General features: G+C 35.0%; 1 protein-coding gene across 1 annotated transcript; it reads left to right on the top strand.

Annotated features, from left to right (window-relative positions):
• The first annotated feature begins 14,896 nt into the window (after positions 1-14,896).
• On the top strand, positions 14,897-15,379 carry LOC146748995 (uncharacterized). Its single transcript, XM_085505818.1, has one exon. It carries the CDS (start codon positions 14,897-14,899, stop codon positions 15,377-15,379), a length of 483 nt encoding a protein of 160 aa, XP_085361944.1.
• The last annotated feature ends 1,927 nt before the right edge of the window (positions 15,380-17,306 follow it).

The raw sequence follows: 17,306 nt of genomic DNA, 5'->3' as shown, positions 1-17,306 counted from the left end.
TAGTGGTATAATCTGCTAATATATGAGGCTTTTCCAACACATTTGCTCATTTGTTCTATATTTTTAACTGTGGGGTCGATATTACAATGACTTAGGTAAAATGTATTAGCAAACCCACTTAATTTTCTAACGCTTTTCCTATCGTTTTAGGATGTGTTAGAACATGCTACTGTAAGCTCATAGGGCGCTATTCAAATATACGAGACGTTCACTTGCATTTTATTCACTTTCCGTACTTTATAATTTTATGGTTAGACATGACAACAACTTAGTTCAAATATCCACGCTATTCTAACAACTTTGCACTCGCTTTGTACAGCTTTGTACGCAATTTTAATAGCTGACATCCACTATAGCCGACCGCAAGAGGGAGTTGTGCATTGAAAATACGTGCAATTTTTTAAACATTCTAAAAACTTAAATTATCAAATTAACCAGCACGACTTTCTGCTATAAAGGTGTTACATTTCAATAATAAAAATACAAAAAAATACTTTATGTCTTTTCCATGTTTGTTTCGGAACCAAAAAAATGTATTTAACAAGCTTGTTAGCTCAAGTAGTCTCCCATGCAATTACGAGGCACGCCCTATTGATCTTAAATTTTGTGATAGGTCCATCACATGATCACTCGACTACTGGGATCATTTGAATTTTTTTCGAATTGGCGGCCATTTAATGCTTGAAAGTGTTTCGAATTGTCATTCGTATCACGTGTGTCTTTCGTAAGTTGACCTATGACCTATCCATGCTTCCAAAGTCAGTACGTTAGTAAACGGCCATTTACGACATATTAATTCACGTTTCCTAACATTTAACTATGGGTATCAATAATATAACAACATAAGTCACATTTCCATGAAATTTTGCTAACTTTACAACTACTTTTCACTACTTTGTAAGCAGTTTGTTTATCATTTCACGGTTTCATAGTGGTATAATCTGCTAATGTATAAGACTTTTCCAACACATTTGCCAATTTTACTATATTTTTAACCGTGTTGTCGATATTACATAGACTTAGGTAAAATGTATTAGCAAACCCATCTACTTTTCCAATGCTTTTCCTATCGTTTTAGGATGCTTTAGAACATGCTACGGTAAGCTCATAGGGCACTATTCTAATATACGAGACGTTCACTTGCATTTTATTCACTTTCCGTACTTTATACTTTTACAGTTAGATATGACAACAACTTACTTCAAACATAGACGCTATTCTACCAACTTTGCACTCACTTTGTACAGCTTTGTACGCAATTTTACTCGCTGACATCCACTATAGCCGACCGCAAGAGGGAGTTGTGCATTGAAACTACGTGCAAATTTTTAAACATTATATAAACTTAAATTATCAAATTAACCAGCACGACTTTCTGCTATAAAGGTGTTACATTTCAATAATAAAAATACAAAAAAATACTTTATGTCTTTTCCATGTTTGTTTCGGAACCAATAAAAAATGTATTTAACAAGCTTGTTAGCTCAAGTAGTCTCCCATGCAATTACGAGGCACGCCCTATTGATCTTAAATTTTGTGACAGGTCCATCACATGATCACTCGACTACTGGGATCATTTGAATTTTTTTCGAATTGGCGGCCATTTAATGTTTGAAAGTGTTTCGAATTGTCATTCGTATCACGTGTGTCTTTCGTAAGTTGACATATGACCTATCCATGCTTCGAAAGTCAGTACGTTAGTAAACGGCCATTTACGACATATTAATTCACGTTTCCTAACATTTAACTATGGGTATAAATAATATAACAACATAGGTCACATTTCCATGTAATTTTGCTAACCTGACAACTACTTTTCACTACTTTGTATGCAGTTTGTTTATCATTTCACGGTTTCATAGTGGTATAATCTGCTAATGTATAAGACTTTTCCAACACATTTGCCCATTTTACTATATTTTTAACCGTGTTGTCGATATTACAATGACTTAGGTAAAATGTATTAGCAAACCCACCTACTTTTCCAATGCTTTTCCTATCGTTTTAGGATGCTTTAGAACATGCTACGGTAAGCTCATAGGGCACTATTCTAATATACGAGACGTTCACTTGCATTTTATTTACTTTCCGTACTTTATAATTTTACAGTTAGATATGACAACAACTTAGTTCAAACATACACGCTATTCTACCTACTTTGCACTCACTTTGTACAGGTTTTTACGCAATTTTAATAGCTGACATCCACTAAAGCCGACCGCAAGAGGGAGTTGTGCATTGAAAATACATGCAAATTTTTAAACATTCTATAAACTTAAATTAACAAAATAACCAGCACGATTTTCTGCTATAAAGGTGTTACATTTCAATAATAAAAATACAAAAAAATACTTTATGTATTCCATGTTTGTTTCGGAACCAAAAAAAATGTATTTAACAAGCTTGTTAGCTCAAGTAGTCTCCCATGCAATTACGAGGCACGCCCTATTGATCTTAACTTGCTAACTTTACAACTACTTTTCACTACTTTGTATGCAGTTTGTTTATCATTTCACGGTTTCATAGTGGTATAATCTGCTAATGTATAAGACTTTTCCAACACATTTGCCCATTTTACTATATTTTTAACCGTGTTGTCGATATTACAATGACTTAGGTAAAATGTATTAGCAAACCCACCTACTTTTCCAATGCTTTTCCTATCGTTTTAGGATGCTTTAGAACATGCTACGGTAAGCTCATAGGGCACTATTCTAATATACGAGACGTTCACTTGCATTTTATTCACTTTCCGTACTTTATAATTTTACAGTTAGATATGACAACAACTTACTTCAAACATAAACGCTATTCTACCAACTTTGCACTCACTTTGTACAGCTTTGTACGCAATTTTACTAGCTGACATCCACTATAGCCGACCGCAAGAGGGAGTTGTGCATTGAAACTACGTGCAAATTTTTAAACATTCTATAAACTTAAATTATCAAATTAACCAGCACGACTTTCTGCTATAAAGGTGTTACATTTCAATAATAACAATACAAAAAAATACTTTATGTCTTTTCCATGTTTGTTTCGGAACCAATAAAAAATGTATTTAACAAGCTTGTTAGCTCAAGTAGTCTCCCATGCAATTACGAGGCACGACCTATTGATCTTAACATTTGTGACAGGTCCATCACATGATCACTCGACTACTGGGATCATTTGAATTTGTTTCGAATTGGCGGCCATTTAATGTTTGAAAGTGTTTCGAATTGTCATTCGTATCACGTGTGTCTTTCGTAAGTTGACCTATGACCTATCCATGCTTCGAAAATCAGTACGTTAGTAAACGGCCATTTACGACATATTAATTCACGTTTCCTAACATTTAACTATGGGTATCAATAATATAACAACATAGGTCACATTTCCATGTAATTTTGCTAACTTTACAACTACTTTTCACTACTTTGTATGCAGTTTGTTTATCATTTCACGGTTTCATAGTGGTATAATCTGCTAATGTATAAGACTTTTCCAACACATTTGCCCATTTTACTATATTTTTAACCGTGTTGTCGATATTACAATGACTTAGGTAAAATGTAATTGCAAACCCACCTACTTTTCCAATGCTTTTCCTATCGTTTTAGGATGCTTTAGAACATGCTACGGTAAGCTCATAGGGCACTATTCTAATATACGAGACGTTCACTTGCATTTTATTCACTTTCCGTACTTTATAATTTTACAGTTAGATATGACAACAACTTACTTCAAACATAAACGCTATTCTACCAACTTTGCACTCACTTTGTACAGCTTTGTACGCAATTTTACTAGCTGACATCCACTATAGCCGACCGCAAGAGGGAGTTGTGCATTGAAACTACGTGCAATTTTTTAAACATTCTATAAACTTAAATTATCAAATTAACCAGCACGACTTTCTGCTATAAAGGTGTTACATTTCAATAATAAAAATACAAAAAAATACTTTATGTCTTTTCCATGTTTGTTTCGGAACCAATAAAAAATGTATTTAACAAGCTTGTTAGCTCAAGTAGTCTCCCATGCAATTACGAGGCACGCCCTATTGATCTTAACTTTTGAAAGTGTTTCGAATTGTCATTCGTATCACGTGTGTCTTTCGTAAGTTGACCTATGACCTATCCATGCTTCGAAAGTCAGTACGTTAGTAAACGGCCATTTACGACATATTAATTCACGTTTCCTAACATTTAACTATGGGTATCAATAATATAACAACATAGGTCACATTTCCATGTAATTTTGCTAACTTTACAACTACTTTTCACTACTTTGTATGCAGTTTGTTTATCATTTCACGGTTTCATAGTGGTATAATCTGCTAATGTATAAGACTTTTCCAACACATTTGCCCATTTTACTATATTTTTAACCGTGTTGTCGATATTACAATGACTTAGGTAAAATGTAATTGCAAACCCACCTACTTTTCCAATGCTTTTCCTATCGTTTTAGGATGCTTTAGAACATGCTACGGTAAGCTCATAGGGCACTATTCTAATATACGAGACGTTCACTTGCATTTTATTCACTTTCCGTACTTTATAATTTTACAGTTAGATATGACAACAACTTACTTCAAACATAAACGCTATTCTACCAACTTTGCACTCACTTTGTACAGCTTTGTACGCAATTTTACTAGCTGACATCCACTATAGCCGACCGCAAGAGGGAGTTGTGCATTGAAACTACGTGCAATTTTTTAAACATTCCATAAACTTAAATTATCAAATTAACCAGCACGACTTTCTGCTATAAAGGTGTTACATTTCAATAATAAAAATACAAAAAAATACTTTATGTCTTTTCCATGTTTGTTTCGGAACCAATAAAAAATGTATTTAACAAGCTTGTTAGCTCAAGTAGTCTCCCATGCAATTACGAGGCACGCCCTATTGATCTTAACTTTTGAAAGTGTTTCGAATTGTCATTCGTATCACGTGTGTCTTTCGTAAGTTGACCTATGACCTATCCATGCTTCGAAAGTCAGTACGTTAGTAAACGGCCATTTACGACATATTAATTCACGTTTCCTAACATTTAACTATGGGTATCAATAATATAACAACATAGGTCACATTTCCATGTAATTTTGCTAACTTTACAACTACTTTTCACTACTTTGTATGCAGTTTGTTTATCATTTCACGGTTTCATAGTGGTATAATCTGCTAATGTATAAGACTTTTCCAACACATTTGCCCATTTTACTATATTTGTAACCGTGTTGTCGATATTACAATGACTTAGGTAAAATGTATTAGCAAACCCACCTACTTTTTCAATGCTTTTCCTATCGTTTTAGGATGCTTTAGAACATGCTACGGTAAGCTCATAGGGCACTATTCTAATATACGAGACGTTCACTTGCATTTTATTTACTTTCCGTACTTTATAATTTTACAGTTAGATATGACAACAACTTAGTTCAAACATACACGCTATTCTACCAACTTTGCACTCACTTTGTACAGCTTTGTACGCAATTTTAATAGCTGACATCCACTAAAGCCGACCGCAAGAGGGAGTTGTGCATTGAAAATACGTGCAAATTTTTAAACATTCTATAAACTTAAATTAACAAAATAACCAGCACGACTTTCTGCTATAAAGGTGTTACATTTCAATAATAAAAATACAAAAAAATACTTTATGTATTCCATGTTTGTTTCGGAACCCAAAAAAAAGTATTTAACAAGCTTGTTAGCTCAAGTAGTCTCCCATGCACGCCCTATTGATCTTAACTTGCTAACTTTACAACTACTTTTCACTACTTTGTATGCAGTTTGTTTATCATTTCACGGTTTCATAGTGGTATAATCTGCTAATGTATAAGACTTTTCCAACACATTTGCCCATTTTACTATATTTTTAACCGTGTTGTCGATATTACAATGACTTAGGTAAAATGTATTAGCAAACCCACCTACTTTTCCAATGCTTTTCCTATCGTTTTAGGATGCTTTAGAACATGCTACGGTAAGCTCATAGGGCACTATTCTAATATACGAGACGTTCACTTGCATTTTATTTACTTTCCGTACTTTATAATTTTACAGTTAGATATGACAACAACTTAGTTCAAACATACACGCTATTCTACCAACTTTGCACTCACTTTGTACAGGTTTTTACGCAATTTTAATAGCTGGCATCCACTAAAGCCGACCGCAAGAGGGAGTTGTGCATTGAAAATACGTGCAAATTTTTAAACATTCTATAAACTTAAATTAACAAAATAACCAGCACGACTTTCTGCTATAAAGGTGTTACATTTCAATAATAAAAATACAAAAAAATACTTTATGTATTCCATGTTTGTTTCGGAACCAAAAAAAATGTATTTAACAAGCTTGTTAGCTCAAGTAGTCTCCCATGCAATTACGAGGCACGCCCTATTGATCTTAACTTTTGTGACAGGTCCATCACATGATCACTCGACTACAGGGATCATTTGAATTTTATTCGAATTGGCGGCCATTTAATGTTTGAAAGTGTTTCGAATTGTCATTCGTATCACGTGTGTCTTTCGTAAGTTGACCTATGACCTATCCATGCTTCGAAAGTCAGTACGTTAGTAAACGGCCATTTACGACATATTAATTCACGTTTCCTAACATTTAACTATGGGTATCAATAATATAACAACATAGGTCACATTTCCATGTAATTTTGCTAACTTTACAACTACTTTTCACTACTTTGTATGCAGTTTGTTTATCATTTCACGGTTTCATAGTGGTATAATCTGCTAATGTATAAGACTTTTCCAACACATTTGCCCATTTTACTATATTTTTAACCGTGTTGTCGATATTACAATGACTTAGGTAAAATGTAATTGCAAACCCACCTACTTTTCCAATGCTTTTCCTATCGTTTTAGGATGCTTTAGAACATGCTACGGTAAGCTCATAGGGCACTATTCTAATATACGAGACGTTCACTTGCATTTTATTCACTTTCCGTACTTTATAATTTTACAGTTAGATATGACAACAACTTACTTCAAACATAAACGCTATTCTACCAACTTTGCACTCACTTTGTACAGCTTTGTACGCAATTTTACTAGCTGACATCCACTATAGCCGACCGCAAGAGGGAGTTGTGCATTGAAACTACGTGCAATTTTTTAAACATTCTATAAACTTAAATTATCAAATTAACCAGCACGACTTTCTGCTATAAAGGTGTTACATTTCAATAATAAAAATACAAAAAAATACTTTATGTCTTTTCCATGTTTGTTTCGGAACCAATAAAAAATGTATTTAACAAGCTTGTTAGCTCAAGTAGTCTCCCATGCAATTACGAGGCACGCCCTATTGATCTTAACTTTTGTGACAGGTCCATCACATGATCACTCGACTACTGGGATCATTTGAATTTTATTCGAATGGGCGGCCATTTAATGTTTGAAAGTGTTTCGAATTGTCATTCGTTTCACGTGTGTCTTTCGTAAGTTGATCTGTGACCTGTCCATGCTTCGAAAGTCAGTACGTTAGTAAACAGCCATTGACGACATATTAATTCACTTTTCCTAATATTTAACTATGGGTCTCAATAATATAACAACATAGGTCACATTTCAATGTAATTTTGCTAAATTTACAACTACTTTCCACTACTTTGTAATCAGTTTGTTTATCATTTCACGGTTTCATAGTGGTATAATAATTTGCTAATGTATAAGACTTTTCCAACACATTTGCCCATTCTACTATATTTTTAACCGTGTTGTCGATATTACAATGACTTAGGTAAAATGTATTAGCAAACCCACCTACTTTTCTAATGCTTTTCCTTTCGTTTTTGGATGTTTTAGAACATGCTACGGTCAGCTCACAGGGCACTATTCTAATATACGAGAAGTTCACTTGCATTTTATTCACTTTCCGTACTTTATAATGTTACGGTTAGATATGACAACAACTTAGTTCAAACATACACGCTATTCTACCAACTTTGCACTCACTTTGTACAGCTTTGTTCGCAATTTTAATAGCTGACATCCACTATAGCCGACCGCAAGAGGGAGTTGTGCATTGAAAATACGTTCAAATTTTTAAACATTCTATAAACTTAAATTATCTGCTATAAAGGTGTTACATTTCAATAATAACAATACAAAAAAATACTTTATGTCTTTTCCATGTTTGTTTCGGAACCAAAAAAAATTGTATTTAACAAGCTTGTTAGCTCAAGTAGTCTCCCATGCAATTACGAGGCACGCCCTATTGATCTTAACTTTAGTGACAGGTCCATCACATGATCACTCGACTACTGAGATCATTTGAATTTTATTCGAATTGGCGGCCATTTAATGTTTGAAAGTGTTTCGAATTGTCATTCGTATCACGTGTGTCTTTCGTAAGTTGACCTATGACCTATACATGCTTCGAAAGTCAGTACGTTAGTAAACGACCATTTACGACATATTAATTCACTTTTCCTAATATTTAACTATGGGTCTCAATAATATAACAACATTGGTCACATTTCCATGTAATTTTGCTAACTTTACAACTACTTTTCACTACTTTGTAATCAGTTTGTTTATCATTTCACGGTTTCATAGTGGTATAATCTGCTAATGTATATGACTTTTTCACAACATTTGACCATTTTACTATATTTTTAACTGTGTTGTCGATATTACAATGACTTAGGTAAAATGTATTAGCAGACCCACCTACTTTTCCAATGCTTTTCCTATCATTTTAGGATGCTTTAGAACATGCTACGGTAAGCTCATAGGGCACTATTCTAATATACGAGACGTTCACTTGCATTTTATTTACTTTCCGTACTTTATAATTTTACAGTTAGATATGACAACAACTTAGTTCAAACATACACGCTATTCTACCAACTTTGCACTCACTTTGTACAGCTTTGTACGCAATTTTAATAGCTGACATCCACTAAAGCCGACCGCAAGAGGGAGTTGTGCATTGAAAATACGTGCAAATTTTTAAACATTCTATAAACTTAAATTAACAAAATAACCAGCACGACTTTCTGCTATAAAGGTGTTACATTTCAATAATAAAAATACAAAAAAATACTTTATGTATTCCATGTTTGTTTCGGAACCCAAAAAAATGTATTTAACAAGCTTGTTATCTCAAGTAGTCTCCCATGCAATTACGAGGCACGCCCTATTGATCTTAACTTGCTAACTTTACAACTACTTTTCACTACTTTGTATGCAGTTTGTTTATCATTTCACGGTTTCATAGTGGTATAATCTGCTAATATATGAGGCTTTTCCAACACATTTGCTCATTTTTTCTATATTTTTAACTGTGGGGTCGATATTACAATGACTTAGGTAAAATGTATTAGCAAACCCACTTAATTTTCTAACGCTTTTCCTATCGTTTTAGGATGTGTTAGAACATGCTACTGTAAGCTAATAGGGCGCTATTCAAATATACGAGACGTTCACTTGCATTTTATTCACTTTCCGTACTTTATAATTTTATGGTTAGACATGACAACAGCTTAGTTCAAATATCCACGCTATTCTAACAACTTTGCACTCACTTTGTACAGCTTTGTACGCAATTTTAATAGCTGACATCCACTATAGCCGACCGCAAGAGGGAGTTGTGCATTGAAAATACGTGCAAATTTTTAAACATTCTATAAACTTAAATTATCAAATTAACCAGCACGACTTTCTGCTATAAAGGTGTTACATTTCAATAATAAAAATACAAAAAAATACTTTTATGTCTTTTCCATGTTTGTTTCGGACCCAAAAAATGTATTTAACAAGCTTGTTAGCTCAATTGGTCTCCCATGCAATTGCGAGGCACGCCCTAATGATCTTAACTTTTGTGACAGGCCAACCACATGATAATTCGACTACTGGGATCATTTGAATTTTTTCGAATTAACGGCCATTTAATCTTTGGAAGTGTTTCGAATTGTCATTCGTTTCACGTGTGTCTCTCGTAAGTTGACCTCTGACCTATCTATGTTTCGAAAGTCAGTTCGTTAGTAAACGGCCATTTACGACATATTAATTCACTTTTCCTAACATTTAAATATGGGTGTCGATAATATAACAACATAGGTCACATTTCAATGTAATTTTGCTAACTTTACAACTACTTTCCACTACTTTGTAATCAGTTTGTTTATCATTTCACGGATTCATAGTGGTATAATCTGCTAATGTATAAGACTTTTCCAACACATTTTCCCATTTTACTATATTTTTAACCGTGTTGTCGATATTACAATGACTTGGGTAAAATGTATTAGCAAACCCACCTACTTTTCTAATGCTTTTCCTATCGTTTTAGGATGTTTTAGAACATGCTACGGTAAGCTAATATGGCGCTACTCTAATATACGAGACGTTCACTTGCATTTTATTCAATTTCCGTACTTTATAATTTTACGGTTAGATATGACAACAACTTAGTTCAAACATACACGCTATTCTACCAACTTTGCACTCACTTTGTACAGCTTTGTACGCAATTTTAATAGCTGACATCCACTATAGCCGACCGCAAGAGGGAGTTGTGCATTGAAAATACGTGCAAATTTTTAAACATTCTATAAACTTAAATTATCAAAATAACCAGCACAACTTTCTGCTATAAAGGTGTTACATTTCAATAATAAAAATACAAAAAAATACTTTATGTCTTTTCCATGTTTGTTTCGGAACCAAAAAAAAATGTATTTAACAAGCTTGTTAGCTCAAGTAGTCTCCCATGCAATTACGGCACGCCCTATTGATCTTAACTTTTGTGACAGGTCCATCACATGATCACTCGACTACTGGGATCATTTGAATTTTATTCGAATTGGCGGCCATTTAATGTTTGAAAGTGTTTCGAATTATCATTCGTATCACGTGTGTCTTTCGTAAGTTGACCTATGACCTATCCATGCTTCGAAAGTCAGTACGTTAGTAAACGGCCATTTACGACATATTAATTTACTTTTCCTAACATTTAACTATGGGTGTCGATAATATAACAACATAGGTCACATTTCCATGTAATTTTGCTAACTTTACAGCCACTTTTCACTACTTTGTAATCAGTTTGTTTATCATTTCACGGATTCAAAGTGGTATAATCTGCTAATATATGAGGCTTTTCCAACACATTTGCTCATTTTTTCTATATTTTTAACTGTGAGGTCGATATTACAATGACTTAGGTAAAATGTATTAGCAAACCCACCTAATTTTCTAATGCTTTTCCTATCGTTTTAGGATGTTTTAGAACATGCTACGGTAAGCTCATAGGGCGCTATTCTAATATACGAGACGTTCACTTGCATTTTATTCACTTTCCATACTTCATAATTTTACGGTTAGATATGACAACAACTTAGTTCAAACATAAACGCTATTCTACCAACTTTTCACTCACTTTGTACAGCTTTGTACGCAATTTTAATAGCTGACATCCACTATAGCCGACCGCAAGAGGGAGTTGTGCATTGAAAATACGTGCAATTTTTTAAACATTCTAAAAACTTAAATTATCAAAATAACCAGCACGACTTTCTGCTATAAAGGTGTTACATTTCATTAATAACAATACAAAAAAATACTTTACGTCTTTTCCATGTTTGTTTCGGAACCAAAAAAAATGTATTTAACAAGCTTGTTAGCTCAATTGGTCTCCCATGCAATTGCGAGGCACGCACTAATGATCTTAACTTGTGTGACAGGCCAATCACATGATCATTCGACTACTGGGATCATTTTAATTTTTTCGAATTAGCGGCCATTTAATCTTTGGAAGTGTTTCGAATTGTCATTCGTTTCACGTGTGTCTCTCGTAAGTTGACCTCTGACCTATCTATGTTTCGAAAGTCAGTTCGTTAGTAAACGGCCATTTACGACATATTAATTCACTTTTCCTAACATTTAAATATGGGTGTCGATAATATAACAACATAGGTCACATTTCAATGTAATTTTCCTAACTTTACAACTACTTTCCACTACTTTGTAATCAGTTTGTTTATCATTTCACGGATTCATAGTGGTATAATCTGCTAATGTATAAGACTTTTCCAACACATTTGCCCATTTTACTATATTTTTAACCGTGTTGTCGATATTACAATGACTTAGGTAAAATGTATTAGCAAACTCACCTACTTTTCCAATGCTTTTCCTATCGTTTTAGGATGCTTTAGAACATGCTACGGTAAGCTCATAGGGCACTATTCTAATATACGAGACGTTCACTTGCATTTTATTCACTTTCCATACTTTATAATTTTACGGTTAGATATGACAACAACTTAGTTCAAATACACACGCTATTCTACCAATTTTGCACTCAGTTTGTACAGCTTTGTACGCAATTTTAATAGCTGACATACACTAAAGCCGACCGCAAGAGGGAGTTGTGCATTGAAATTGCGTGCAAATGTTTAAACATTCTATAAACTTAAATTATCAAAATAACCAGCACGACTTTCTGCAATAAAGGTGTTACATTTCAATAATAAGAATACAAAAAAATACTTTATGTCTTTTCCATGTTTGTTTCGGAACCAAAAAAAATGTATTTAACAAGCTTGTTAGCTTAAGTAGTCTCCCATGCAATTACGAGACACGCCCTATTGATCTTAACTTTGTGACAGGTCTATCACATGATCACACGACTACTGGGATCATTTGAGCTCTATTCGAATTGGCGGCCATTTAATGTTTGAAAGTGTTTCGAATTGTCATTCGTTTCACGTGTGTCTTTCGTAAGTTGACCTATGACCTATCAATGCTTCGAAAGTCACTACGTTAGTAAACGGCCATTTACGACATATTAATTCACTTTTCTTAACATTTAACTATGGGTGTCGATAATATAACAACATAGGTCACATTTCCATGTAATTTTGCTAACTTTACAGCCACTTTTCACTACTTTGTAATCAGTTTGTTTATCGTTTCACGGAGTTGTGCATTGAAAATACGTGCAAATTTTTAAACATTCTATAAACTTAAATTATCAAAATAACCAGCCCGACTTTCTGCTATAAAGGTGTTAAATTTCAATAACAAAAATACAAAAAAATGAGTTATGTCTTTTCCATGTTTGTTTCGGAACCAAAAAAATGTATTTATCAAGCTTGTTAGCTCAAGTAGTCTCCCATGCAATTACGAGACACGCCCTATTGATCTTAACTTTTGTGACAGGTCCATCACATGATCACTTGACTACTGGGATCATTTGAATTTTATTCGAATTGGCGGACATTTAATCTTTGGAAGTGTTTCGAATTGTCATTCGTTTCACGTGAGTCTTTCGAAAGTTGACCTCTGACCTATCTATCCTTCGAAAGTCAGTACGTCAGTAAACGGCCATTTACGACATATTAATTCACTTTTCCTAACATTTAACTATGGGTGTCGATAATATAACAACATAGGTCACATTTCCATGTTATTTTGCTAACTTTACAACTACTTTTCTCTACTTTGTATTCAGTTTGTTTATCATTTCACGGTTTCATAGTGGTATAATCTGCTAATGTATCAGACTTTTCCAACACCTTTGCTCATTTTTTCTCTATTTTTAACCGTGTTGTCGATATTACAATGACATAGGTAAAATGTATTAGCAAAACCACCTACTTTTCTAATGCTTTTCCTATCTCTTGAGGATGTTTTAGAACATGTTACGGTAAGCTCATAGGGAACTATTCTAATATACAAGACTTTCACTTGCATTTTATTCGCTTTTCGTACTTTACAATTTCGCGGTTAAATATGACAACAACTTAGTTCAAACATACACGCTATTCTACCAACTTTGCACTCACTTTGTACAGCTTTGTACGCAATTTTAAGAGCTGACATCCACTATAGCCGACCTCAAGAGGGAGTTGCGCATTGAAAATACGTGCAAATTTTTAAACATTCTATAAACTTAAATTATCAAAATAACCAGCACGACTTTCTGCTATAAAGGTGTTACATTTCAATAATAAAAATACAAAAAAATACTTTATGTCTTTTCCATGTTTGTTTCGGAACCAAAAAAAATGTATTTAACAAGCTTGTTAGCTCAAGTAGTCTCCCATGCAATTACGAGACACGCCCTATTGATCTTAACTTTTGTGACAGTTCCATCACATGATCACACGACTACTGGGATCATTTGATCTCTATTCGAATTGGCGGCCATTTAATGTTTGAAAGTGTTTCGAATTGTCATTCGTTTCACGTGTGTCTTTCGTAAGTTGACCTATGACCTTTCCATGCATCGAAAGTCACTACGTTAGTAAACGGCCATTTACGACATATTAATACACGTTTCCTAACATTTAACTATGCGCTCAATAATATAACAACATAGGTCACATTTCCATGTAATTTTGCTAACTTTACAACTACTTTTCACTACTTTGTAAGCAGTTTGTTTATCATTTCACGGATTCATAGTAGTATAATCTGCTAATTAATGAGGCTTTTCCAACACATTTGCTCATTTTTTCTATATTTTTTAACTGTGGGGTCGATATTACAATGACTTAGGTAAAATGTATTAGCAAACCCACCTACTTTTCTAATGCTTTTCCTATCGTTTTAGGATGTTTTAGAACGTGCTACGGTAAGCTCATAGGTCACTATTCTAATATACGAAACGTTCACTTGCATTTTATTCACTTTCCGTGTGCAAAGAATGAGCTCAATGCCGCCATCAAGGAACTTAACCAGAAGCAGATACAGAAGTTCCTTACATACCACAAATGTGAATGGATTCTGAACCCGCCCCATGCTTCACATTTTGGAGGCATCTGGGAGCGGCAGATCGGCACAGTGAGCCGTATCCTAGAATCCATGCACGTACAGCTTGGAAGACCACAGTTCACACATGACACTCTCACGACCCTCATGGCGGAAGTATGTGCTGTGGTCAATGCAAAGCCTATAACCACCATACCGTCTGACGCCAATGATCCACAAGCACTTAGTCCAGATATGATCCTGACCATGAAACCACACTCGCTGCCCCCACCCCCAAGATATTTTGTACAACAAGACCTCTACAGTAGAAAGCAGTGGCGACGTACACAATATCTAGCCGATCAGTTTTGGATTCGATGGCGGAAAGAATTTCTACAGATCCGTCAAACAAGGCGCAAATGGAATGAAACAACCCCAAACATCAAGGAAGGTGACATTATTCTGCTACGTGACAAAGAGCACTGTCGAAATGACTGGCCACTAGCTCGCATAATCAAGGTGTACCCCAGTGACGACAATCTAGTGAGGAAAGCCGATGTGATAGTCTGTCGTGATAACACCAGACGTGTTTACCAAAGGCCGATTAGTGAACTTGTTTTAATTCAGAGAAACAACAAGATGGACATTTAAGACTTGTTAGTAGTTAGTAAATATGTTAGTTAGTAAAATCACGCTCTACCGAGCATTTTGGACGGGGAGTGTGCTGTACACAAGTTTATTTAGAATTTCAATTGTTATCTTTATTTCGTGATTCGTCAAAACAGAAAGGCCGCTAATAGCACCACCTACGCATGTAGAGTGCGCCATCACAGGTCATGTTCGAATCGCGCTAAAACGCTTGTTTATAATAGGCAGCCATGATGATAAGTTACGAGCACATTTCTACGCAGTGTCTACCGAACATTTCAACCGAAATACTGCTTTAGAGACCCAACGATGTAAGTCTACAATCTTTTGAACGTTTATTTAAGACCTGTTTGTTACATTGTGTTACTGGAAATGTGTGATATTTCTAAAGTCATTCATGAAGTGAGATCGTTACCTCATGGTTACAAATAGTTTCACAGTTACTTTCACAGCGTCTGTATTGCATTTATGTTATAGAATTCACAGTGTTTTAAATAAATCTGACCTAAACCGACGCACTGGAGGGATGATTATTTGAGCATGGTTGACACTAGTATGGGTATAATAGACGCAGTTTGACCCCAGAACAGTGAATTATCGGAATCCATACTGCAGTAAATCTATTGATGTCTTCAGTATACAGCGGCAGTAAACACAACGGATACTGATGTTTATCGTGACCTCTACATGCTACGCTAGGCTGAACATTTGTACTGTATAAGTACACCAGTGTGAACAGAAACAATCTGTATGTAATACCATACATACATTATCAGGCAGGTTAGGGGTAAACTCAGATGTCACTTGTGTATACCGTTATTAACCCATAGAACATTGTTAATGAACTCCTATGAATAGAAATGGCAGAAAATAGTAAAATCCAACTTGATGGAGTAGATATGACAGAATATGGTGACAATAAAACTCCAGTGTATTCTGAACAGTATGATGAACAACATAACAAAAATGAGCAGAAAGATGAATCTGTCAGTGAACACGGAGATGAGGTGCGCCCTCAACGCCAAAGAAAGCTAAAGCACTAGCAAATGCCATCAGTGACGCAGAAGAAAGCATGTTAGCAATCTGGAACCGAATAAATAAGCTCATGTTGAGTATTCCAACCACACGAAGTGAGCCCACGTTAATTACGAATGAACTAGGTACCTTTACCCACCAGTATGAATGTACATACGTAGATGTGATGAATCTTTATGACCAAGACCATTCAGAAGAAACGCGCAATGACGCAGCTTATACAGAATCACGTTTCCGTAGAAATAAACAACTTGTTGAAATGGAAATAACAGAATTACTGGCAAGGCAGAGAACTCCAAGAATTAAACCTGAACCACAACACGCACTCTCAGTATCGGGTTCAGTCATGTCAAGGGCATCGTCAAGGTTAAGCACCGCCCACGCACAAGCAATTGCCGATGCAGCGGCAGCAGCAGAAGAGGCTGAGTATGAAATAACCATAGCCAAACAGCAAGCAGAGCAAGCAGCAATGGAAGCCAGTTTCAAAGCCAATTTGAAAATACTAGAAGCAAAGAAAAAGGCAACAGTCACACAGGCAAGTGCAGAAGCATTTCAGAAAGTAGTGGAAGAAGGTGCAACACAACAGATGTTCACATTACCTCAGGAAACGTCTAATGATCACGCCTTACGTTTTCGTACGCGTAACGAACATAACCTCAAACCACAAGCTTCACCCTATTTCCTAGAACAACCAAGACCTCCACCACCAACTACACTTACTGGGTATGATACAATTTCCCCACTCCAAACTACAAAACAGCCAGGGGATGCAAGTATGGTACAGAATAACACATTACAACAGCAATTCAGACCAGCAGGCGAAAATGCAGAATCCTCACATCTTCCCAGTGAATACATCAAAATATTGGCTCGTCAACGCCTACCAGTTCAAGAA

Source organism: Saccoglossus kowalevskii, chromosome 2, assembly GCF_978046115.1.
Source record: "Saccoglossus kowalevskii chromosome 2, keSacKowa6.1, whole genome shotgun sequence".
Classification (NCBI taxonomy): Eukaryota; Metazoa; Hemichordata; class Enteropneusta; family Harrimaniidae; genus Saccoglossus; species Saccoglossus kowalevskii.
Note: the sequence above shows the minus strand (reverse complement) of the source record. Positions and strands in the feature narration are given on the sequence as shown.